Source organism: Ambystoma mexicanum, chromosome 1p, assembly GCF_040938575.1.
Source record: "Ambystoma mexicanum isolate Mex_15411 chromosome 1p, UKY_AmexF1_1, whole genome shotgun sequence".
Taxonomy (NCBI): domain Eukaryota; kingdom Metazoa; phylum Chordata; class Amphibia; order Caudata; family Ambystomatidae; genus Ambystoma; species Ambystoma mexicanum.
In genome coordinates, this window is record NC_090921.1 from 412,991,703 (window position 1) to 413,017,575 (window position 25,873).

Below are 25,873 nucleotides of genomic sequence, written 5' to 3' on the forward strand. Positions count from 1 at the left end.
TTGATTGTAGAGGTAGAATTCCCAGTTTGAATCTCACAATCTGATGAGGGAATCCTTTAGGTAAGGAAAGCAGCGATTTCCAATAGATGCCCTCTAGCATGTTCCAGTTGGGCTGATTAGCTACTGATTATACTTGGGCTCCATAGGTGATGATGGGCAAAAGGTTTTGCCTATAGAAGATAATTATAGGTTTACATAAGAATTTGCCGTATTATTCTGGATTAGTTTAGCTAACGATGTTAATTTTGCATTTTATATCTAATCTCGTTACATTTTGTCCCAGGTATTTATATTAATTTATGTTCAGTACGAACATTCCTCCTAGAGACCATTTGTAATGGTGCTTGCTGCTTATTCCCTTTTTGGCAATGATTAATGTTTTAGATTTTTGTACATTCATTTTCAAATGATTTTGATCAGCATAGTTCTGAAGAGCAGCTAATTTGCATTGTAGGCCAATGGGAGTCAAATCAACCAACACCAAATAATCAACCTAAATAAGCCAAGAAATCGGGCTACCACCAATTTTCGGAGGGAATGACCAAATGGGATCAAATGCTGTATTCATATCTTTTATGTAATAATTAAACAGAGTGGTGGCAAGGATACATCCCTGTTTGAGGCCTCTGAATGTTGGCATCTTTTTAGTTAATAGGACCGCTTCATTTAATTTGAGTTGTATGGAGGTGTTTGTATAGAATTGTTGTATTACGTCAAGCAAGTAACTGGGGCATCCCACCTCTGTGAGCTTAATCCATAATTGGCTAAGAGGAATTGAATCAAAATCCTGCTTAAAATCTAAGAAGGCAAAATAGGCAGACTGGTCTTTTTCGCTAATCTGGTCTTTTATAACTGCTATAGCGATTAGATTAACTGATGTGCAGAGTCCTGTCACGAAACCAGATTGGAATTTATCAGTTTGTAACGCTGTTTTTAGCTAACAGTGGAGATCCCGGAGAATGAGGCGTGCAAATAGTTTGCCAGGAGCATCAATTAAAGCTATTGGTCTATAGTTTTCTGGGTCATCCCTGGTTACCTTTTTGAATATCGGTATGATTACTGAATTTCTCCATGTAGTCGGGATTTGATTTCGAATTACATTTTGAAAGATTTATGGTAGGTCGGTCACCCAGGCCTCCGGGTTGGCTTTCAGGCTGATGTTAGTTGAGCCATCTCGGGCCTGGGGTCGAGACGAGCTGAGTTTTGCAATTAATAGTGTAATGTCTAGATGGTCACATTTTAACTGCAATTGATGGATCTTACAATTAACTTCACGAAACACATTTTTGTCTGCAGCAAACAAGGACATAAAATGCTTGCACCATATCGTTTCACCAATAACATTGATCATACTAATTCCTGAAGTGTCATTATATGCATTCTTAGGAGGTTCCAAATTTGAGCAGTGGTTTGCCCTAATATTGCTTTTAGCATTTGTTCAGCATCTATTTGGATTTTAAGCACTTTACATTGTTTTATCTTGTTTTTATACCTATTGTGGGTAGCTTTAACCTGTTTATGGAATTCCAGGATTTTTATCTTAGAGACCTTCTTGATTTCACTTCTCATTTCTGTTTTCATTATCTGAATGTTAACATCAAATAACTGGACTTAGATTCATTAAAGAATTGTAGAACCTCATCATATTCAACCCCATGTGTCCCAGAAGAGGCTTCATCATGAAAGTAGGATAAGATCTTCTGCATGAAGAAGGGAGTAGCACTAATGCGATTACCATTAGCGGAAACCTGGAGTGGGTGGTTGTAATCATCATTCCTGGCAATCAGATTTGATAACCAAGTGACCTCTAAGATGTTACGGTCACTTTTGTTTGTGGGAATTATTCTGAAATTCTCAGTGCGATCTAGATTACCTTTAGGAACAAAAACGTAATCTATGATTGAGGAACCTTGCGATATCTCCAGCAAATGTTCCATTTAACATGAGGAAATCTTTTGTGGACTAATATCAAGTTTGGCTCGATTAGTTAAGACTCCATTATTTAAAGTCAAACAATTTAAATTTAAGCCCCCAGCCATACCTGTTGTTGTAATTGTGGGGTCGCTCAGTATCATGTTCAGAGTGTTTGTTACCAAGTCAATGAAGATGTTATCAGATATGGCCAAGGGATTCCAATATATGTTCAGAATGGCAGTTACGGAACTTGGCTTTTGATCAGACATAAGGAAAGACAGCTTTGTTAGTCGGGGCAGGGGTGGACCAAGCCTTGAGAGATGCTCGAGTTGATAGCTTAACCACGGTTAGCATCTCCATCTAGGGTTTTCCCAATTACTGTTTCATAGCTGGAATCCAACAAATCTGATAACCGGGCCAGATCGGCTGATTTAGTATCAATGTTTCCTGTAGAAGAATTACTTAATAATTAGCTAATGAAAAGGAAGCATTTTTGATAATTAAATGTGTTTAGCCTCTCACGTTCCAAATTGCCATTCTCATCTAGGAGGGTATAATCACTTCCTTGCTCCAGTATCTAGCCGAGTCTGTAGACACATCCCGTACTTTAGTAATCCATGGCCATTTTGATTTCGGCTTACTGGGTAAATTTGTATTCATGGCTACATTCCTTTTCAGATGGCCTGTATTTCCCGAGCATTTTATTGTTAATAATTGGTGATTGGTAGGGGGGTGGGGTTTCCATATCACGTTCTGCCCTAGTTGTTTTAGCAGGCTTACTTATTGGAACTTGTACAGCATTGATGTAGTATCTATTACCTTTTAACCCAAACTCTTCTAGTTGGTCATTATCATCCAAAATGATTTTCTTGATGATTAATGATGGTACTTTTGTCTCTACCGTATCCATATATTTATTATTTGTATTTTTGATGTATGCTTTGTCAGACGATTGAATAAGTTGTAAGCTTGGGATCAACTTGAAAACTTTGAGTCGGGTGGTTCTTGTTGGATAAGTGTCCTGGCACGGCCTCTCCATCATTTGAATTTTAAGGCAGTCTTTTTTGAGAAAGAAGCCTCTACTTTTGTCATCATGTCGAGAGGTTGGAGTATTTTTTGCCATTTTTGATGAGACCGCAGTTGGTTTTTGATTTAAGTCAGCATTTGGGGAAAATCACATTCTGTCAGGTAGATCTCCTGGCTGGACAGCTAAGCTAGATGTAGCTGCCGGGAGCAACCTTTTTTGTTTTAGAATGCAGACATTTTCATGATAATCCTCTTGTGCTTTGTTTTAGACCTCTGTGACTAAGGAATAATTTACCTTCTTCTCAGTGTTAGGTTCTTCATATACTGATGCCATGAAATATGTCAAGAGATGAATTAAATCTTCAATTTGAGGTGCATCCGCATTAAGATCAAGGAAGTCATCTGCCTCTTCTACATTAAAGATTGAGTTAGGGGAAACATTGGGGAGTGATTTAGTTTCCATCATCGTTGGTTCAATTTGATCTTTTTTATTCCTTTTTTTTTGCCGCCCTACATGATTTTGGTCTTTTGCGGATGTTGTAAGATTACTTAAAGGAATGGTTCGCCCAAAAAATTTTATTGCAAAAAAAAGATGGGCAATAATAAAAAAAATCGATTGCCACTTTTTTTTTTAAGTCCCTATGTAAAACTTTGAGAAAATGAAGCTTAAAGGGAAGCACATGGGGGCATCCATTTTGCGAAATGGATGCCCGCCGCTGTGCTTGCTTTGGCTTTTGCGGCACTAATGAAGGAAAAGCCAGCCAGCTGTAGTAAAGAAAAGCTACCACTGGGTGGCTTTTCCTTCATTGGTGCCGGGACTCGGAGGATGGAGACCGGAGACTACAGGCAGAAAAGCTGCAGCTGCATCTCGGTAAGTGCTATTTTTTAAATAAAAATAAACACTAGCTGTGTGTTTTTTCTAAGTTTTCCGGGCTGGAGGAGCCCAGAAAACTTAGAAATAAAACCGCAGCTTTAAAAACATTGTATTTATTTTTGCGGTAGCTTTTGTAGCTTTTGAAGCTACCGCACACATAAATACAACGTTATTGTGTTTGAAAACGCTGCGGTTTTTCTTTCCAAGTTCTTTCCAGGGGAGCACCGGAGACCCAAAGTGAAAGCCAAGGCAGCAGAAACACAACAAGGTTGTGTTTCCATGCCGCAGTGTTTCTGCCTAAAGCTGTTTTCCCATTTGGGGCTCTCAGGCTCCCCACCGGATGCCCCCATGTGCTTCCTTTTAAAAATGTTGAGCTTCATTTTCTCAAAATTTTACATAGGGACTTAAAAAAAAAAAAGTGGCAATGGATTTTTTTTTATTACGATTTTTTTTTTATTATTGGCCATCATTTTTTGCAATAAAAACTTTTGGGCGAACCATTCCTTTAAGAATTTCTTGGATCTTGACAAAGGAGGCTTTAGTAGAATTTGATTTTTTTTTTGTTTTTGTGATATTTGAGTGCATAGGGAGCCCATCACAACGTGGACCTTTTGTGTTGATATTTCTTTTATTTTTTATTATTTTCTTTGCCTTTTTCCTCCTTGAGTTTAGATGGCATAATTCATAGACCGGGGATTCAATTGGTTCTGTCGAAGGAGAGGAGCACCACTTCTCTGGCCTTTTCACAAGAAGTATCGAAGAATTATCAGGTACTTCAAGGGGTGGCAGGACCATGATCAGGCTTGGATCTTTCACTGCCAAATTCTCTGGAGCCCCTGAGAGGTCATGATGGTCGATGGCCTTCACTTGAGATACACAGGTGTCGAGGATGGCTAGAGTTTGAAAAGGCTGGGATGGCTGAGAATCGCGATGGGTTGCCATCGCCATCTAATCAACTTTAGAGTCTATAACTGCAATCGCTAAGGACTGTGAATCCTTTTTTTTCCAAAGTGTCAAAGATTTTTAACAGTGTATGAAGGCCGGTAGTGATTGCATTCAGGGGCACTTCCCATGCTCTAGGTGTTTGCGGTTGAAATCCAAAAGAGGGTCTAGCCATGTGTTTGGAAAATGACATTTGAGTTGATGGAGTTGTGTTTGGGTAAGAAGCCGTCGAGTCAGGGTATAGGACAGGTGACTGCGATAGCGATGAGGGTGCAGCGCATGAAGCAGGGAGCTCGCTCTCATGCATCTGGGCGAGAAGTGAACCTAGTTGTTTCAGAGGTTGTACTGGTGGCATCGACAGTGACGACAATGAATTGTCCAAGAAAGAATCAGGTGGAGCTAAACTCCTTACGAGCCGGGCTGCGGGATGGTACTTGATAGAACTTGGGCATATGATTGCAGGTCGTAATTATTAGCTAAATCGCCTCCGTTCTCCTTGGCTGATATTGCTGCAGAGCTGTATGTGTTAAGGTTAGAATTTATCATGGAAGACTGAAGCATCGGCACCATTTAGTGCATTTGGCACGTTAGGATTCATCGGTTGTTGCTGTGATGATCTGCTACTAGATGCGGAAGCGGCTCATAGTGTTTGAATGTCTAACGTGAATGATTTGGAACGCTTTTTGCTCTTAATGGTGAAAACCTTAGTGGAGGGTGTCGATTCGATGAAGGTAGGCAGGGTAAGTTGGATCGGGTCCTTTTGCAATAATGCTTTCACGGTTAATGGCATGGCTGAGGTCAATTTGTAAGCCATTTACTTGATTACTCTACACCTCCAAAAGCAATCACAGGAGGGAAACAGAAATGTATTGGAGAAGCACAGAAGGGCTGCAGGCTGCACCACTCACAGCAAACAGCACTCTACGTGCACTCCACGTTGCACACGTGGGATTGCGCATGACCCTCTGGTTTTAAGGACTGGCCCAGATGGGGGTGTGGCCAAATATCGTTCTATAGAAAAATAGCAAAAGTAACAATTACTAGGAGTGCTAGTGTAGACCTTCTTGATTTCACTTCTCATTTCTGTTTTCATTATCTGAATGTTAACATCAAATAACTGGACCTAGATTCATTAAAGAATTGTAGAACCTCATCATATTCAACCCCATGTGTCTCAGAAGAGGCTTCATCATGAAAGTAGGATAAGATCTTCTGCATGAAGAAGGGAGTAGCACTAATGCGATTACCATTAGCGGAAACCTGGAGTGGGTGGTTGTAATCATCATTCCTGGCAATCAGATTTGATAACCAAGTGACCTCTAAGATGTTACGGTCACTTTTGTTTGTGGGAATTATTCTGAAATTCTCAGTGCGATCTAGATTACCTTTAGGAACAAAAACGTAATCTATGATTGAGGATCCTTGCGATATCTCCAGCAAATGTTCCATTTAACATGAGGAAATCTTTTGTGGACTAATATCAAGTTTGGCTCGATTAGTTAAGACTCCATTATTTAAAGTCAAACAATTTAAATTTAAGCCCCCAGCCATAACTGTTGTTGTAATTGTGGGGTCGCTCAGTATCATGTTCAGAGTGTTTGTTACCAAGTCAATGAAGATGTTATCAGATATGGCCAAGGGATTCCAATATATGTTCAGAATGGCAGTTACGGAACTTGGCTTTTGATCAGACATAAGGAAAGACAGCTTTGTTAGTTGGATACCCGGGGCAGGGGTGGACCAAGCCTTGAGAGATGCTCGAGTTGATAGCTTAACCACGGTTAGCATCTCCATCTAGGGTTTTCCCAATTACTGTTTCAGGGCTGGAATCCAACAAATCTGATAACCGGGCCAGATCGGCTGATTTAGTATCAATGTTTCCTGTAGAAGAATTACTTAATAATTAGATAATGAAAAGGAAGCATTTTTGATAATTAAATGTGTTTAGCCTCTCACGTTCCAAATTGCCATTCTCATCTAGGAGGGTATAATCACTTCCTTGCTCCAGTATCTAGCTGAGTCTGTAGACACATCCCGTACTTTAGTAATCCATGGCCATTTTGATTTCGGCTTACTGGGTAAATTTGTATTCATGGCTACATTCCTTTTCAGATGGCCTGTATTTCCCGAGCATTTTATTGTTAATAATTGGTGATTGGTAGGGGGGTGGGGTTTCCATATCACATTCTGCCCTAGTTGTTTTAGCAGGCTTACTTATTGGAATTTGTACAGCATTGATGTAGTATCTATTACCTTTTAACCCAAACTCTTCTAGTTGGTCATTATCATCCAAAATGATTTTCTTGATGATTAATGATGGTACTTTTGTCTCTACCGTATCCATATATTTATTATTTGTATTTTTGATGTATGCTTTGTCAGACGATTGAATAAGTTGTAAGCTTGGGATCAACTTGAAAACTTTGAGTCGGGTGGTTCTTGTTGGATAAGTGTCCTGGCACGGCCTCTCCATCATTTGAATTTTAAGGCAGTCTTTTTTGAGAAAGAAGCCTCTACTTTTGTCATCATGTCGAGAGGTTGGAGTATTTTTTGCCATTTTTGATGAGACCGCAGTTGGTTTTTGATTTAAGTCAGCATTTGGGGAAAATCACATTCTGTCAGGTAGATCTCCTGGCTGGACAGCTAAGCTAGATGTAGCTGCCGGGAGCAACCTTTTTTGTTTTAGAATGCAGACATTTTCATGATAATCCTCTTGTGCTTTGTTTTAGACCTCTGTGACTAAGGAATAATTTACCTTCTTCTCAGTGTTAGGTTCTTTATATACTGATGCCATGAAATATGTCAAGAGATGAATTAAATCTTCAATTTGAGGTGCATCCGCATTAAGATCAAGGAAGTCATCTGCCTCTTCTACATTAAAGATTGAGTTAGGGGAAACATTGGGGAGTGATTTAGTTTCCATCATCGTTGGTTCAATTTGATCTTTTTTATTCCTTTTTTTTTGCCGCCCTACATGATTTTGGTCTTTTGCAGGTGTTGTAAGATTACTTAAAGGAATGGTTCGCCCAAAAAATTTTATTGCAAAAAAAAGATGGGCAATAATAAAAAAAATCGATTGCCACTTTTTTTTTTAAGTCCCTATGTAAAACTTTGAGAAAATGAAGCTCAAAGGGAAGCACATGGGGGCATCCATTTTGCGAAATGGATGCCCGCCGCTGTGCTTGCTTTGGCTTTTGCGGCACTATTGAAGGAAAAGCCAGCCAGCTGTAGTAAAGAAAAGCTACCACTGGGTGGCTTTTCCTTCATTGGTGCCGGGACTCGGAGGATGGAGACCGGAGACTACAGGCAGAAAAGCTGCAGCTGCATCTCGGTAAGTGCTATTTTTTAAATAAAAATAAACACTAGCTGTGTGTTTTTTCTAAGTTTTCCGGGCTGGAGGAGCCCAGAAAACTTAGAAATAAAACCGCAGCTTTAAAAACATTGTATTTATTTTTGCGGTAGCTTTTGTAGCTTTTGAAGCTACCGCACACATAAATACAATGTTATTGTGTTTGAAAACGCTGCGGTTTTTCTTTCCAAGTTCTTTCCAGGGGAGCACCGGAGACCCAAAGTGAAAGCCAAGGCAGCAGAAACACAAGGTTGTGTTTCCATGCCGCAGTGTTTCTGCCTAAAGCTGTTTTCCCATTTGGGGCTCTCAGGCTCCCCACCGGATGCCCCCATGTGCTTCCTTTTAAAAATGTTGAGCTTCATTTTCTCAAAATTTTACATAGGGACTTAAAAAAAAAAAGTGGCAATGGATTTTTTTTTATTACGATTTTTTTTTTATTATTGGCCATCTTTTTTTGCAATAAAAACTTTTGGGCGAACCATTCCTTTAAGAATTTCTTGGATCTTGACAAAGGAGGCTTTAGTAGAATTTGATTTTTTTTTTTGTTTTTGTGATATTTGAGTGCATAGGGAGCCCATCACAACGTGGACCTTTTGTGTTGATATTTCTTTTATTTTTTATTGTTTTCTTTGCCTTTTTCCTCCTTGAGTTTAGATGGCATAATTCATAGACCGGGGATTCAATTGGTTCTGTCGAAGGAGAGGAGCACCACTTCTCTGGCCTTTTCACAAGAAGTATCGAAGAATTATCAGGTACTTCAAGGGGTGGCAGGACCATGATCAGGCTTGGATCTTTCACTGCCAAATTCTCTGGAGCCCCTGAGAGGTCATGATGGTCGATGGCCTTCACTTGAGATACACAGGTGTCGAGGATGGCTAGAGTTTGAAAAGGCTGGGATGGCTGAGAATCGCGATGGGTTGCCATCGCCATCTAATCAACTTTAGAGTCTATAACTGCAATCGCTAAGGACTGTGAATCCTTTTTTTCCAAAGTGTCAAAGATTTTTTTTTTAAAACATATCTTTATTAGTTTGCATGAATACAACAGAGAATTAACTTGAAAACTTTGGTTAACACACCCTTCTACCCTCCCCCCCCTCCCTCCCCCTGTGTCGGAGAGCTCTAATTGTCTCTGGCTTTTATTAGGCATTGAAAATATCTGAGACTTTAATATTATGGGGACACCACTGTTCCATAAAGTCTGACTGGAGGTATTGCAGGGTCCCTTCCCATTCTTTTCCGAATTTGTCTCCGGAACCTTGTATTTTGTGGGTGATTTTCTCCATTGTAATGTGGGCCCAAACTTTTTGCAACCATGTGAATTTCAGTGGAGTATCCTTGCTCTTCCACTTCTGTGCTATGGTGGTCCATGCCGCGATGAGTAGGCCTGTGAATGCTCTCCATTGTGATTTACTGTATAGTCTTGCGGTGCCATCCCTGAGTCCACATAGCCAGACCTCTTCCCCAAGCAGCCCCACATCCGGGAACACTCTGCCCAAGTCGTTTCTAATTTCTTCCCAGAATGGTTTAATGCCCTCACAGTCCCACCAAATATGTCTCCAGGTACCCACTTCATCACATCCTCTCCAGCATAGATTTGACACATTTGGGTACATGGAGTGGAGTCTCTCTGGGGTGTAGTGCCATTGAGTCATAACTTTGACCCACATCTCCCTAGTTTGTGCCGAGCGGGTCATCTTGGGGATCTGCTTCCATAGGTCCACCCATTGTCTATCCGTTGGTTCTTTCCCTAATGTTCTGCCCCACTTTATTCTGTAGGACCATTTAATATCCTCCCCTTGTGTGTTTATGAATTTATAAAGGGTTGCCACCCACTTTTTTTCCCCCGAGTTGGATATGAGGTATGTCTCAAAGGCTGTGAGATCTCTGGTTGCTGCTTCCGTGATCTTCGGGGAGCTCAGCCAATGTTTCAGTTGCTCATATCTATATCTCTCACCTTTTGGGGGGTTTGAGCCAGTAAAACAGGATTCCATTGGGATAATTTCTTTGTCTGCAAACATTTCCCCTATTTTGGTTATGCCCTCCTCTTCCCATCTGTCATATGCCCCTAGTTCCGTCCCCGGGGGAAATTGTGGATTTCTACAAATGGGAGTAAAGGGTCCGAGTTCCGTGGTCATAATACCTGTACGTGTTTGGTGGTCCCATGCTTTTAGCGTGGTCCTCATAATTTCGCTAATCCTCAGGTTTTCATGTCTGTATTGCCTCTGTTTCCAAAGGAGTTCAACCAGTGGGGTCCTAGCTACCGCCCTATCTTGCTTGGCCCATATCCTCTGCGGGGTCTCCCTTACCCATTCCCTCAGGACTTTGAGCTGTGCCGCCTGATAATATTTTTTAAAATGTGGGAGCGCCATCCCCCCTTCCCTGGTTGGGGCCGTTAGGACCATTTTTGCTATCCTGGGGGTTTTCCCTTTCCATATAAAGGATGATATTAATTTGGTCAGGGTCTTGAAAAAGGTGTCGGGGATTCCCACCGGGATAGCCTGGAAATAGTATAGGACCCTCGGGAGGATCGACATTTTGATAGTTTGTATTCTGCCCCACCACGAAATCTGTAGCGGGTTCCATCTTGCTAGTTCCTTTCTAATGTTTGCGATTAGTGATGGGTAGTTTTCTCCGTAGAATAACTCGATGTTATGTGGAACCACTATTCCCAGATATTTTATACTACTTTTTACTATCTTAAGGTCCTGCAATTTGGCTTCCCTTTCTATGTTTGCGGTGTCTCCTGCCAGGATTAGGATCTCTGATTTTTTCCTATTGATTTTTAGACCCGATATGGTTCCATAGTGTTCTAATTCCCTCACTACTACTGCTAAGGTTAATTCGGGGTCCTCTAGGGTTATTAGCATGTCATCCGCATAGGCGATTACTTTATGTTGCTGTCCCGCCATGTCTATCCCTTTGATGTTGGTTGACTCCCGTATCTTTATTAGGAGTGGTTCCAAAAATAGAGCATAGAGTAAGGGCGAGAGGGGGCATCCCTGTTTCGTGCCTCTTGATATAATTACCTTATCCGTAACCTCGCCGTTAATGACAATTCTACTGGATGGGGAGTTATAGTTCGCTCGGATGCTCGCGATGTATTGTTCCCCAAACCCCATGCACTTCAAGATTTTGAATAGGAGAGACCATTCGACTCGGTCAAAGGCCTTCTCGGCGTCTACAGACAGAAGAATCGCAGGGGTGTGGGATATGCCTATTTTTTCCACCAGGTGGGCGAGCCTCCTTGTATTGTCATGCGTTTGTCTACCGGGAATGAAGCCCGATTGATCTTCGCCGATTAGTTTCGGGAGTAGTTGGGACAATCTTGTGGCCAGAATCTTTGTGTAGATTTTTGCATCTAAGTTAATCAGGGAGATTGGTCTATATGACGCCGGATTCGTTGGATCCTTACCTGGTTTGTGGAAAACTAATACTTTCGCTTCGTTCATTGTGGGAGTTATATTGCCCTTCTCTCTAAAGGAGTTTAAGAGCCTGGTTAATATCGGGGTCAGAATGTCAGAATATTTTTTATAGAATTGGGCCGTAAACCCATCTGGGCCTGGGGCTTTGTTAACTGGGAGCTCTTTTCTTGCTTTCCTGATTTCCTCTTCACTAATAGGGGACTCTAATGTCTGTTTCTCTTCTTCTGATATTTTCGGAATCGGTAGGGCCTCTAAATATGAGTCTTGGGCGGAGGTGTCTGGGCGTTCTGTGGAGTAGAGAGTTTGATAGAATTGTCTCAGTGATTCCCCCATGTCATGTGTGCGTGTATGAATGTCCCCCTTCGCATCGCGTATGGCCTTGATCGTTGTTTCTTTCTGTTTTGTCCTGAGCTGTCTCGCCAAGAGTCTATCCGCTTTGTTTGCTTTAATGTAATATCTCTGTTTCAGATAGAGTAGGTTTTTTTCTGCGCCTCTCGTCCGTAGCATCTCTAGTTGGCCCTGCGTGTGTTTTAGTGATTTTTTCAGTATTTTCGTGGGATGTATTAGCATTTTTTCTTGAATGTCCTCAATCGCCTTTTCCAATTCCCTTTCCCACTGAAACCTTTGTTTGTCTCTCGTAGATTTCAGCGCAATCATCTTTCCCCGCAGTACTGCTTTGAACGCGTCCCAGACTGCGCTCAGAGCTACCTCCCCTGTGTCATTTTGAATAAAGTATTCTTCAATCGCTTCCCTGATTGACTCCCCGGTTACAGGGTCCTGGATCAGATCCTGGGGTAGCTTCCATCTCCACAGCCCATTCTTTCTCCCTGGGAAAGTCACGTCTAGCCAAAGGGGGGCATGGTCTGAGAGGGCTATTGCCCCCTTATCTACATCTTGTATTTTTCCCAGCAGGCCCACCGACACCCAAAAGTAGTCTATCCTGGACATGGTGTTATGGACATGTGAGAAGTGGGTGTACCCCCTATGTTCGCCTTTTCTCTCCCTCCATACATCGATTAGGGCCAATTGGTCCATTTGTTGTCGCAGGCGCTTTGTAGGTGCCCCCTGGCCTTGTGTTTTACCTGTACTCCTATCTAATTGTGGGTTATACGCCATGTTAAAGTCCCCTCCCAGGATCACATCTCCCCTCGCGAAGACCTCCAGTTTTGACAGAGTGTCCCTGAGGAAGCCATCCTGCCCCTGATTTGGTGCGTATATCGAGGCTAGTGTGATGCGAGATCCCTCGATTTCTACATTGGCGAAGGCAAATCTGCCTTCTTTATCTACAGTTATGTCCAGAAGTTTGAAATCTTTCCCTTCCTTCGCCGCAATCAGGACCCCTGCCTTTTTTTCCTTTGCCGTCGCCTGTGCCCATATTTTGTAACCTTTTATCCTTGTTTTCTGTTTGTCCCTTGTTCTGATATGGGTTTCTTGAAGGAGTAGGATGTCGGCCTTCCCCCTTTTGAATTGTTGCTCCAGTTTCGCTCTTTTCGTTGGGTGGTTCATCCCCCTAATATTGTATGAAACAAGGCGAATCATCCCCATGTTGTATTGTTCGAGTGCCGTTGCTTCGGTACACCTGTGATGTATGATTCATTAATCAGAGTTCTCCGACTTTTCCCCCTCCCTTGAACTCCCTCCCCCCCCCAACCACCCTTCCCTTGTACTTCCCTTCCCCCCCAACTTTGAACTTTAAAACAACCAAACTGTCCCCCGAGCAGGGCGAGGGTTCCTATTGACACTAGGGCGTTGCGCCCTTCGTTCCCTGCCCTCCATACCCTCGGGGGGTGTGTTATGGGGATTCCTAAACCCCATTGACTCATTTGTCTTTAACGAGTTCCAGATCGTTGGGTCTCGACCAGGCCGCCGTCCTTGAATTGTCCGTTCGGCTCCGTTCCCATGCCCCCCCCCGACTGGGTCTCAGTAGTAGCGTTTCCATATCTGTTCCCCAAGCATATGTTTTCCTCGTGTTCTTCATGGTACCTTTCTCCGGGTGTCCCTCTCTGCATTTGCCTTCTTCTGTTTGGTGTATTCCCAGCCCCTAGGTCTCCTCGTTCGCTCTCTCTTGTTTGTGGCCTCCCTCTGTTCCAACTCTTCATCTTGTAGTCCCATTGTACTGAGGCCTTCTTCCAGTGTGGTCACTCTTTTCTGTTTCCCTTCCCATGTGAACAGTAGCCCAAAGGGGAAGGTCCATTTGTAGCGGATTTGTTTTTCTGTTAGGACTTTCACCAGTGGGGCCATTGCTCTCCTTTTTTGGAGGGTTATTAGTGCCAAGTCTTGATACAATTGGATGTCTTGCCCATTCATTTTTACATGTTCCAATTCCCTGGCTCTCCTAAGAATCTGTTCTTTCTGCGGGTAGGACGATAGAGCCACCAGGAGTGTCAAAGATTTTTAACAGTGTATGAAGGCCGGTAGTGATTGCATTCAGGGACACTTCCCATGCTCTAGGTGTTTGCGGTTGAAATCCAAAAGAGGGTCTAGCCATGTGTTTGGAAAATGACATTTGAGTTGATGGAGTTGTGTTTGGGTAAGAAGCCGTCGAGTCAGGGTATAGGACAGGTGACTGCGATAGCGATGAGGGTGCAGCGCATGAAGCAGGGAGCTCGCTCTCATGCATCTGGGCGAGAAGTGAACCTAGTTGTTTCAGAGGTTGTACTGGTGGCATCGACAGTGACGACAATGAATTGTCCAAGAAAGAATCAGGTGGAGCTAAACTCCTTACGAGCCGGGCTGCGGGATGGTACTTGATAGAACTTGGGCATATGATTGCAGGTCGTAATTATTAGCTAAATCGCCTCCGTTCTCCTTGGCTGATATTGCTGCAGAGCTGTATGTGTTAAGGTTAGAATTTATCATGGAAGACTGAAGCATCGGCACCATTTAGTGCATTTGGCACGTTAGGATTCATCGGTTGTTGCTGTGATGATCTGCTACTAGATGCGGAAGCGGCTCATAGTGTTTGAATGTCTAACGTGAATGATTTGGAACGCTTTTTGCTCTTAATGGTGAAAACCTTAGTGGAGGGTGTCGATTCGATGAAGGTAGGCAGGGTAAGTTGGATCGGGTCCTTTTGCAATAATGCTTTCACGGTTAATGGCATGGCTGTGGTCAATTTGTAAGCCATTTACTTGATTACTCTACACCTCCAAAAGCAATCACAGGAGGGAAACAGAAATGTATTGGAGAAGCACAGAAGGGCTGCAGGCTGCACCACTCACAGCAAACAGCACTCTACGTGCACTCCACGTTGCACACGTGGGATTGCGCATGACCCTCTGGTTTTAAGGACTGGCCCAGATGGGGGTGTGGCCAAATATCGTTCTATAGAAAAATAGCAAAAGTAACAATTACTAGGAGTGCTAGTGTAGACCTTCTTGATTTCACTTCTCATTTCTGTTTTCATTATCTGAATGTTAACATCAAATAACTGGACCTAGATTCATTAAAGAATTGTAGAACCTCATCATATTCAACCCCATGTGTCTCAGAAGAGGCTTCATCATGAAAGTAGGATAAGATCTTCTGCATGAAGAAGGGAGTAGCACTAATGCGATTACCATTAGCGGAAACCTGGAGTGGGTGGTTGTAATCATCATTCCTGGCAATCAGATTTGATAACCAAGTGACCTCTAAGATGTTACGGTCACTTTTGTTTGTGGGAATTATTCTGAAATTCTCAGTGCGATCTAGATTACCTTTAGGAACAAAAACGTAATCTATGATTGAGGATCCTTGCGATATCTCCAGCAAATGTTCCATTTAACATGAGGAAATCTTTTGTGGACTAATATCAAGTTTGGCTCGATTAGTTAAGACTCCATTATTTAAAGTCAAACAATTTAAATTTAAGCCCCCAGCCATAACTGTTGTTGTAATTGTGGGGTCGCTCAGTATCATGTTCAGAGTGTTTGTTACCAAGTCAATGAAGATGTTATCAGATATGGCCAAGGGATTCCAATATATGTTCAGAATGGCAGTTACGGAACTTGGCTTTTGATCAGACATAAGGAAAGACAGCTTTGTTAATTGGATACCCGGGGCAGGGGTGGACCAAGCCTTGAGAGATGCTCGAGTTGATAGCTTAACCACGGTTAGCATCTCCATCTAGGGTTTTCCCAATTACTGTTTCAGGGCTGGAATCCAACAAATCTGATAACCGGGCCAGATCGGCTGATTTAGTATCAATGTTTCCTGTAGAAGAATTACTTAATAATTAGATAATGAAAAGGAAGCATTTTTGATAATTAAATGTGTTTAGCCTCTCACGTTCCAAATTGCCATTCTCATCTAGGAGGGTATAATCACTTCCTTGCTCCAGTATCTAGCCGAGTCTGTAGACACATCCCGTACTTTAGTAATCCATGGCCATTTTGATTTCGGCTTACTGGGTAAATTTGTATTCATGGCTACATTCCTTTTCAGATGGCCTGTATTTCCCGAGCATTTTATTGTTAATAATTGGTGATTGGTAGGGGGGTGGGGTTTCCATATCACGTTCTGCCCTAGTTGTTTTAGCAGGCTTACTTATTGGAATTTGTACAGCATTGATGTAGTATCTATTACCTTTTAACCCAAACTCTTCTAGTTGGTCATTATCATCCAAAATGATTTTCTTGATGATTAATGATGGTACTTTTGTCTCTACCGTATCCATATATTTATTATTTGTATTTTTGATGTATGCTTTGTCAGACGATTGAATAAGTTGTAAGCTTGGGATCAACTTGAAAACTTTGAGTCGGGTGGTTCTTGTTGGATAAGTGTCCTGGCACGGCCTCTCCATCATTTGAATTTTAAGGCAGTCTTTTTTGAGAAAGAAGCCTCTACTTTTGTCATCATGTCGAGAGGTTGGAGTATTTTTTGCCATTTTTGATGAGACCGCAGTTGGTTTTTGATTTAAGTCAGCATTTGGGGAAAATCACATTCTGTCAGGTAGATCTCCTGGCTGGACAGCTAAGCTAGATGTAGCTGCCGGGAGCAACCTTTTTTGTTTTAGAATGCAGACATTTTCATGATAATCCTCTTGTGCTTTGTTTTAGACTTCTGTGACTAAGGAATAATTTACCTTCTTCTCAGGAAGAGTGTTAGGTTCTTCATATACTGATGCCATGAAATATGTCAAGAGATGAATTAAATCTTCAATTTGAGGTGCATCCGCATTAAGATCAAGGAAGTCATCTGCCTCTTCTACATTAAAGATTGAGTTAGGGGAAACATTGGGGAGTGATTTAGTTTCCATCATCGTTGGTTCAATTTGATCTTTTTTATTCCTTTTTTTTTGCCGCCCTACATGATTTTGGTCTTTTGCAGGTGTTGTAAGATTACTTAAAGGAATGGTTCGCCCAAAAAATGTTATTGCAAACAAAAGATGAGCAATAATAAAAAAAATCGATTGCCACTTTTTTTTTTTAAGTCCCTATGTAAAACTTTGAGAAAATGAAGCTCAAAGGGAAGCACATGGGGGCATCCATTTTGCGAAATGGATGCCCGCCGCTGTGCTTGCTTTGGCTTTTGCGGCACTAATGAAGGAAAAGCCAGCCAGCTGTAGTAAAGAAAAGCTACCACTGGGTGGCTTTTCCTTCATTGGTGCCGGGACTCGGAGGATGGAGACCGGAGACTACAGGCAGAAAAGCTGCAGCTGCATCTCGGTAAGTGCTATTTTTTAAATAAAAATAAACACTAGCTGTGTGTTTTTTCTAAGTTTTCCGGGCTGGAGGAGCCCAGAAAACTTAGAAATAAAACCGCTGCTTTAAAAACATTGTATTTATTTTTGCGGTAGCTTTTGTAGCTTTTGAAGCTACCGCACACATAAATACAACGTTATTGTGTTTGAAAACGCTGCGGTTTTTCTTTCCAAGTTCTTTCCAGGGGAGCACCGGAGACCCAAAGTAAAAGCCAAGGCAGCAGAAACACAACAAGGTTGTGTTTCCATGCCGCAGTGTTTCTGCCTAAAGCTGTTTTCCCATTTGGGGCTCTCAGGCTCCCCACAGGATGCCCCCATGTGCTTCCTTTTAAAAATGTTGAGCTTCATTTTCTCAAAATTTTACATAGGGACTTAAAAAAAAAAAAGTGGCAATGGATTTTTTTTTATTACGATTTTTTTTTTATTATTGGCCATCTTTTTTTGCAATAAAAACTTTTGGGCGAACCATTCCTTTAAGAATTTCTTGGATCTTGACAAAGGAGGCTTTAGTAGAATTTGATTTTTTTTTTGTTTTTGTGATATTTGAGTGCATAGGGAGCCCATCACAACGTGGACCTTTTGTGTTGATATTTCTTTTATTTTTTATTATTTTCTTTGCCTTTTTCCTCCTTGAGTTTAGATGGCATAATTCATAGACCGGGGATTCAATTGGTTCTGTCGAAGGAGAGGAGCACCACTTCTCTGGCCTTTTCACAAGAAGTATCGAAGAATTATCAGGTACTTCAAGGGGTGGCAGGACCATGATCAGGCTTGGATCTTTCACTGCCAAATTCTCTGGAGCCCCTGAGAGGTCATGATGGTCGATGGCCTTCACTTGAGATACACAGGTGTCGAGGATGGCTAGAGTTTGAAAAGGCTGGGATGGCTGAGAATCGCGATGGGTTGCCATCGCCATCTAATCAACTTTAGAGTCTATAACTGCAATCGCTAAGGACTGTGAATCCTTTTTTTTCCAAAGTGTCAAAGATTTTTAACAGTGTATGAAGGCCGGTAGTGATTGCATTCAGGGGCACTTCCCATGCTCTAGGTGTTTGCGGTTGAAATCCAAAAGAGGGTCTAGCCATGTGTTTGGAAAATGACATTTGAGTTGATGGAGTTGTGTTTGGGTAAGAAGCCGTCGAGTCAGGGTATAGGACAGGCGACTGCGATAGCGATGAGGGTGCAGCGCATGAAGCAGGGAGCTCGCTCTCATGCATCTGGGCGAGAAATGAACCTAGTTGTTTCAGAGGTTGTACTGGTGGCATCGACAGTGACGACAATGAATTGTCCAAGAAAGAATCAGGTGGAGCTAAACTCCTTAGGAGCCGGGCTGCGGGATGGTACTTGATAGAACTTGGGCATATGATTGCAGGTCGTAATTATTAGCTAAATCGCCTCCGTTCTCCTTGGCTGATATTGCTGCAGAGCTGTATGTGTTAAGGTTAGAATTTATCATGGAAGACTGAAGCATCGGCACCATTTAGTGCATTTGGCACGTTAGGATTCATCGGTTGTTGCTGTGATGATCTGCTACTAGATGTGGAAGCGGCTCATAGTGTTTGAATGTCTAACGTGAATGATTTGGAACGCTTTTTGCTCTTAATGGTGAAAACCTTAGTGGAGGGTGTCGATTCGATGAAGGTAGGCAGGGTAAGTTGGATCGGGTCCTTTTGCAATAATGCTTTTACGGTTAATGGCATGGCTGTGGTCAATTTGTAAGCCATTTACTTGATTCCTCTACACCTCCAAAAGCAATCACAGGAGGGAAACAGAAATGTATTGGAGAAGCACAGAAGGGCTGCAGGCTGCACCACTCACAGCAAACAGCACTCTACGTGCACTCCACGTTGCACACGTGGGATTGCGCATGACCCTCTGGTTTTAAGGACTGGCCCAGATGGGGGTGTGGCCAAATATCGTTCTATAGAAAAATAGCAAAAGTAACAATTACTAGGAGTGCTAGTGTATCCTTTAGAGTCAGTAAGCTCTGGATAGAGTTAGAACATACCAGTGAATGTGGCAGTAGCTGGAGTCCAATAACTGATTCAAGGAAATAGAGGAACAGTAGCTAACACAGGAGCAATGGAGGAGTCCTTCCACACAGCCAACAGCACTCTCTGTTGCGCGTAGTGGAGTTTCTGTATTGCCTCGGGTATAGTTTTATGAAGTATGGGTAGGACTTTAGAAAAACGGACCTAAAATGCATCCATTATTAATCAAATGTTAGAAAGATCACCTCAATAATATATTTGTGGTACAAGAGTATCTTCATGTGCAGAGGGATCAGACTACAATGTACTGGGAAGAGATTAAACAGTCAAGCACTGGGTAAAACAACCCCTCAAATACTTGTTGATAATGAACAACTTGCTGAAAGGGTCTGCTCTGGAGTCTTCATCAGGACATATTCGTGATGGATGTACTGTAATATAATGTGTCATTTATATAGTGCCTTTTCCAACTGGTATGGCCTCAAAGTACTGCAGCTGAATGCTCTCAGGGACCGAAGTCCAAGGTATGGGAGATTTGTCAAAAGAGCTTAGAATGCATGTGGGCATTTTAGCCAACATTAAGGTAGGTAGCAGTGGTCAAGTCTTTGCTAGCGACCTGTGTCGAGCTGGCTTCTAGATGGGTCCTGTGAGGTTGTCAGGAGAGTATGCAAGTGCAGGAGACTGATTGTGTGTCCAGCTACACCACATTTGTGTTGTGGGACGTGGCTGCATTCTAATGTCAGAGATGTTGTGCAATGTGTCTTCAAATAGTGTATGTTAGCTGATGGGTGCCGGTGAGTGGCTGTGCCTGCAGCTATCTTCCGTTGACATGCAGTGCGATACGTACTCATGTGTCTGCGCTGGTTCCTTGGTTTCATAGATGTGACACGATTCTGTCCTGTGGTCTGCAGGAGTTTATTTTCTGCATTTCTCAGTACATTCTATGAAGGGTTAATTTCTGCCTCGGCCTACCTAACTGGGGGTTAAATAACCCTAAGTGCGAAATGGGTTTGTCAGGATGCAGCAGGGTAAATCCAGGTCTTGAGGGCCTTCCGAAGGCAAGGTGATACTCTACGGGGAAGATGCTAAGGGGAACTGCGTTCCAGATTATGGGAGCTTGGACGGAGAAGGAGGATGCCCCTAATCTTCTGAATTTGAAGGGGGGGTGACAAGGAGAGAGGCGCCTGATGGCATGCTTCTATTGCGTTGGTAAGGGGTGAGCTTGTGTTGAAATTATTGTGGGCCTGTCTTGTGCAGAGCACGGTGGGTGATGCACATGGCTCCGAAAGTGGACCGTCACCTGATAGGGAGCCAGTGGAGGACACATGGCAGGTGTGATGTGCTCTCTGGGTCCAAGGTCTAGGAGGAGCCTAGATGCAGTGTTTTGGACCCGTTGGAGCTTTCTGAGTTCATATACAGGGGTACTCAGGTAAAGGGAGTTAGTGTAGTCTAGGGGGGAGAGGACCATATTCTTGATTGCTGTGACTCTGTGAGGGTAGGAGAGGTAAGGGAAGATGTGTCTGAGAATGCAGAGGTGTAGATTGTAAGATTTAGACACAGAGTTGATGTGGTGTGACATTGTTAGATCTGCGTCTATGGTACATCCCAGGCTCTTTACTGAATTGGATGTGGTGGGAGGAAGGCCTAGGGAGAACAGCCATGGGGTGGGTTGGGATAAGAGTGTCGTCTTCCCACAGATCATGACTTCGGTTTTTCCAGGGTTCAGGAGGAGGTGGTTAGCTGTTATCCAGTGGTCGATTTCTGAGAGGCATGAGGCGAGGTTGGGACGGGGATGGAAGAAGTCTTAGGGATCTTGAAGATAAATTGGGTAGTTGTATCAGGTTAGGCCAAGTGAGCAAATGAGAGCAGGGAGGGGGCTCAGGTAGAGGTTGAAGAGCAGGGGAGATAGGCAGGTGCCCTCTGATACCCCATTGGTAGCTGGGCATGGATGGGGGTAAGGAGACAGGAGAAACAAGGGTGATTTGTTTACCTATATGATTATCTATTGCAATTACTGTAGGGCTGTTTTGTTAGCGCTTGAAAAGTAAAAACACGAATATAAACAAAGTGAGTACTTAATGAGAGGATTACAAAGGTGTTATTAGATACATGTCCAGATCATAAGTCATGCGCTTGAAGGAAAAGGAAGTGTTAAAATGAGGTCTCCTTCATGGGATCTTTGAAAGTAATAAGCACAAAGCATTTGGAAGGAGAGAAAAAACAAAAACGTGCACATCCCTAGCAATGTATCCTGGGCTCGAGGAAGCAGACAAGTTACTTTATTTGCCATTAAAAAAAATGCAGTGGAGGGCCAGAAGGCTAGTGCCTAATCAAAGCCTTCATCCGTGACCACTGCATCACCTACTGCATTAAGTTAACGTGCTTTGCTGTAACATCATAAAGCTAGTTAAGTGCTCAAAACTGCCCAACCTGGGATCGAAATAACATGGGGGTTTATGTCAGTCAGACAAAAATACAATAAAGAACTCGGGTTTACATGTCATCCCAGAATTTTCCCCACAAGTTCATTTTCCTAGGTTATTTTACAGTTCTCCTAGTGGGTCATTAGAGTAGTGGACAATATGCTGCTACCTCATCGTACAACTGCTTGGCCTTAATGTACTGGCCAAGTTAGAAAATGACCTCCTTCATTGTATTTTTTGGCACCTGCAAACTTTAGTAGCTTAAAGAGCAAGCGTTTGGTCTTAACCATTGCTGCCTGCTCAGAAGCCAGCATGGGAGCCTGTGGCCAAAGACATTTTGCTATTGCACCTTTGCCTTTGCCGGAAAGGTTCCACGAAGAGACTAGGATTCCACAGGCGAGATCTCTCGGCTTAGAGCATTTAGTCCCTAAAATAAATAAAAGTAGTCAAATCCTATCCAATGTGACTAACTCTAGGTCTTGACCCCATCCTCCGAGTTCCAACCATCTCCTGCAAAATCCTGACCCCAATAAGACAGTCCAAATATGCAGGGCAGTTTTTTGTGTGCAGAAAATGACATTTCGTATGAGCAGAAATGCTAAAAATTCTCCACAGATTTGGCAGATTTTTAAATGTTTGGACAGTTCCAGACGATTTCCCCTCTAAAACTATGAAATTTGCAAACATTGGGAAGTATTGCTGGAGATTTTCAGAATGTTTTCCATAGACGTGGGCTGCTTCTTTCTCTCCCAGTCTTGTTCCCCACTATTTTATGTTGCCAGTGACAGCAATTTGTGTCTTTATTTTTTTCTTGGAATGTTTCGCACAACAAAAATAAACTATTGTTAATAATGAATCTCGTTAGGTTAACCTTGCTGAAAAAATATCACTAAGAGTAGGAAACATCCATTTCCATTGTATACATTGATGCTGGTTTAGCAATTTACTTGAACATTGCAGGTTGATGTACAATCTCCAATGAAGAGATTGTACATCAACGCTGGTGCATGAGTTTCAATTTGCTACACAATAATGCTGGAACTGAGAGCGTTTGTCCAATGCTGATGCCAAAGGGATGTTGGTCCATGCCTGATGCAAACAGTACCTGGTTTTCAAATGAAGCCTTGACTTGTAGCTGTACGCTGTCCGTAACCCCCTCTCCGTTGTCTTTTACATAGTATACAAGCAGGCGACTTATTGGAGCCATGTTATGTGTCACTGGAAAACGCAAGAATGTCATACAGGCTTCAACATCCCCTGCTGGAGATTTGGTGGAGGCTGGAAGGAAAACATTGCAAAACACACATTACATCGTTGAAGAATTCTAGTTGGTTGCAAATCATTGTTACAGGAAAAAATGGATTGAAACCACTCACAGGCATGTACATCAGTGTTACATTAAGCACGACTTGCAACTTTCAAGTTGGGGAAACATGTCCCAAGTGTCTCTTGATTCCTGTTTTAAAATGGTGGCAGCAGTGCAAATAGTACTATACACCATGCATGTTTGCTGGAGGTGCAGGAATATGCCTTGTGTGGCAGCAAAAAATGATAAGTCACTCACAGTAGTGACTAACGTACTCCTAGAACATAGTCGCCTTTACTCCATACTGCATGGGTGTCCTTCGCTAGAGACGGGAGACGGAACCTTTTTCACCAGAATAAACCTTCTTCCCCTTTAAATTTAGAGGTGTGCTGGGGCGCGTCCCTGGGAGCATGCGCCCCCCTGACTGCGCCCACCGGCGCCACTCCTCAGTCCCCATTGACGCGTCGACAATATTACCATTGCCTAATGAGACCAGTTTTATTAGGGGGAGGGAGGATGGTGGGACGTATGGATTAGGAGTACTTTTGTCACTATGGTGAGTGATTTATAATTACTCCAACATCCCATTCTCTTTTCCTCCATACTGCACGGGCGATTACAACTGAATGTAACCCCAGGATGGAGAGGTGACCCTCCTTAAGAAAACAAGTTCCTTAGTACTGTCTGTCCGAAAGCCGCGTCTGATCTAGAGCCGTCATCCAAACAGTAGAGCTTGCAGAAGGCCGAAAGAGTGTCCCATGTGGCCGCCCTGCTGATGACCTGCCACGGGACGTGTCTCTGGAATGCGACCGCCGTGGCCTTGACTCTGACAGCGTGGGCATATATGTTCACTGGAAGTGGTTTGCGCTGCCCCTTATAGGCTTCCATGATGGCCGAAACCATCCACCTTGCTATATAGGCCTTAGATGCTTGATAACCCGGCTTTGACCACCCCGAAGGTGACAAAGAGCATCCAACTTGCAGAAGCTCTTGGTCCTGTCCAGATAGAATTTCAGAACACGTCTGACATCCAGACAGTGCAAGACCCTTTGAGCATCGACCTTAGGATCCCCAAAGAAAGTAGGTAACGCTATTCCTCATTTAGATGGAAAGAAGAGACTACTGTAGGTAAAAAGAAAAGACCACTTTAGGCAGGAACGCAGGATGCATTCTCAGAACCACCTTATCTCTGTGAAAAGTAGTGTACGATTTCACTAACTCTACGTGCAGACGTAAGACCCACCAAGAGACCTGTTTTAATGGTGACCAGCCTGATGTCCGCAGACACAATTGGTTATAAAAGTTTGTGTGCCAGGGCCAATCTCCTGCTAAACCTAGTCCATTTGCTTTTGTACTGGCTCCTAGTAGCATCGCTCCTAGCGCCCTGAATGATGTCTAGGTTGACATGTGACAAATGCATAAGTTTTAGTGTGACCTGTTCAGGAACCACGCTGAAAGGGCTAACATCTGCGGGGCAGATAGCCCTGCCCCCCTGCTGCGATAGAAGGTGAGCTGGGCCCGATAGCAGGTGAATGGGAGGCTTGTCCGATAGGCTGAGCAGCTCCAAGAACCATGGTCTTGCTGGCCACCGAGGAGCTATCAGAATGATGCTGAGGTGACATGATTCTCTTATCTTTCAGATCCCCCTGTGAACCAGGGCAGTAGGAGGAAATGCATATGCTGTTCCACGGTATCTGGTCACCCAGGGAGCCGGGCCCTGCCCCTGCCAAGACGCAAACTGCGAGCACTTCTTGTTGTACGAGGTGGCAAAAAGATTGAGGATGCCCTCATCTGCTGAAGATCCCCAGCAGGACCTGATTGTGCAATTGTCATTCGTAATTGTCTGCTCCCAGTCTGCTGAGCCAGTCCACCTCCAGATTGGGCTTCCCCGGGAGGTGGATTGCACTCAAGAAGATGTTGTTCTCCAGGGCCCACTCCCACATGCTGACCGCTAGGGTGCACCAACGGGGGAGCCAGTCATCCAGGTACACGTAGACATGGTGACCTTGGGCCCTGAGAAGGGCTACCACTAGATTCATATGTCTGGTAAAGACCCTGAGGTTGAGGCCAAAGGGTAGAACCTTGTATTTGAAGTGGAAGCCGATGATCCTGAACTGTAGAAAGGACCGTTGAGGCTGCCAAATTTGGACGTGTAGATACGCGTCCTTCAGATACAGGGAGCACATCCAGTCTTCCCTGCAGAGTGTCTCTGCAATCATCGCTGGCATAACCATCTTGCATTTTTGAAGAGGGAGGGAGAGGTTCAGGGTGAAAAGGTCCAACACAACTTCTTTTGTATGGTGGAAATCCTGGAGTAGAAGCAGAAGCCCCGCTGGGAGGCTTGGACTTCTTCCACTGCCTGGTTCTCTACAAGCGAACAAATTTCCACCAACAAAGTTGTTGTCCCAATCTGTGGGAGTGGAGGGGGGAAGAGAAGAGAAGAGAGGGAGGAATCGGTAGACAGTAACCCATGGACACTACGGATAGGATCCGGGGTCCGTGAACCTCTGATGCAAAGACAGTCTAAAGAGCAAGCCTGTCCCCCACCGGAGACACGTGGATCCGAAGCAGCACATCATGCCTTCTTTCCCTCTGAGGCTGGGGCAGAGGAGGGCGACTGAAAGAAGCCTTGCTCCCCCTTCTGCTGTTTGCGCCGGTGCTGTCTCGGAGAACGGTCAGGCTGTCTCGACCTCTATTCCTGGAAGCCACGGAACCCGCCAAAGCCCCGCCCCTTGTCGGACCCTTGATGCGACTGGATGTAGGCCTTGGGTGTGGCCTTCGCGAGGATAAAGACTTTGCAGTTTGGGAGTTGTTCTTCTTATCTAGCTCCTCATCAGTGGTAGAATGAAAGAGGTTGCCAGCCTCGATTGGAATGTCCAATATGAGTCCCTGGACGTCCGGGTTCAACTTGGTAGCCCATAGCCAGGCAGCCCTTCTC

General features: G+C 43.5%; 1 protein-coding gene across 2 annotated transcripts in view; it reads right to left on the reverse strand.

The window, feature by feature from the left end:
- CPAMD8 (C3 and PZP like alpha-2-macroglobulin domain containing 8) overlaps positions 1 to 25,873 on the reverse strand; it is a 1,947,746-nt gene that overhangs the window by 1,462,573 nt on the left and 459,300 nt on the right. For both annotated transcript variants that reach the window (XM_069649211.1, XM_069649210.1), the window contains exon 15: positions 22,735 to 22,907. In XM_069649211.1, coding sequence (XP_069505312.1) covers positions 22,735 to 22,907 — 173 coding nt within the window. The remainder of the gene's footprint in view (positions 1 to 22,734; positions 22,908 to 25,873) is intronic.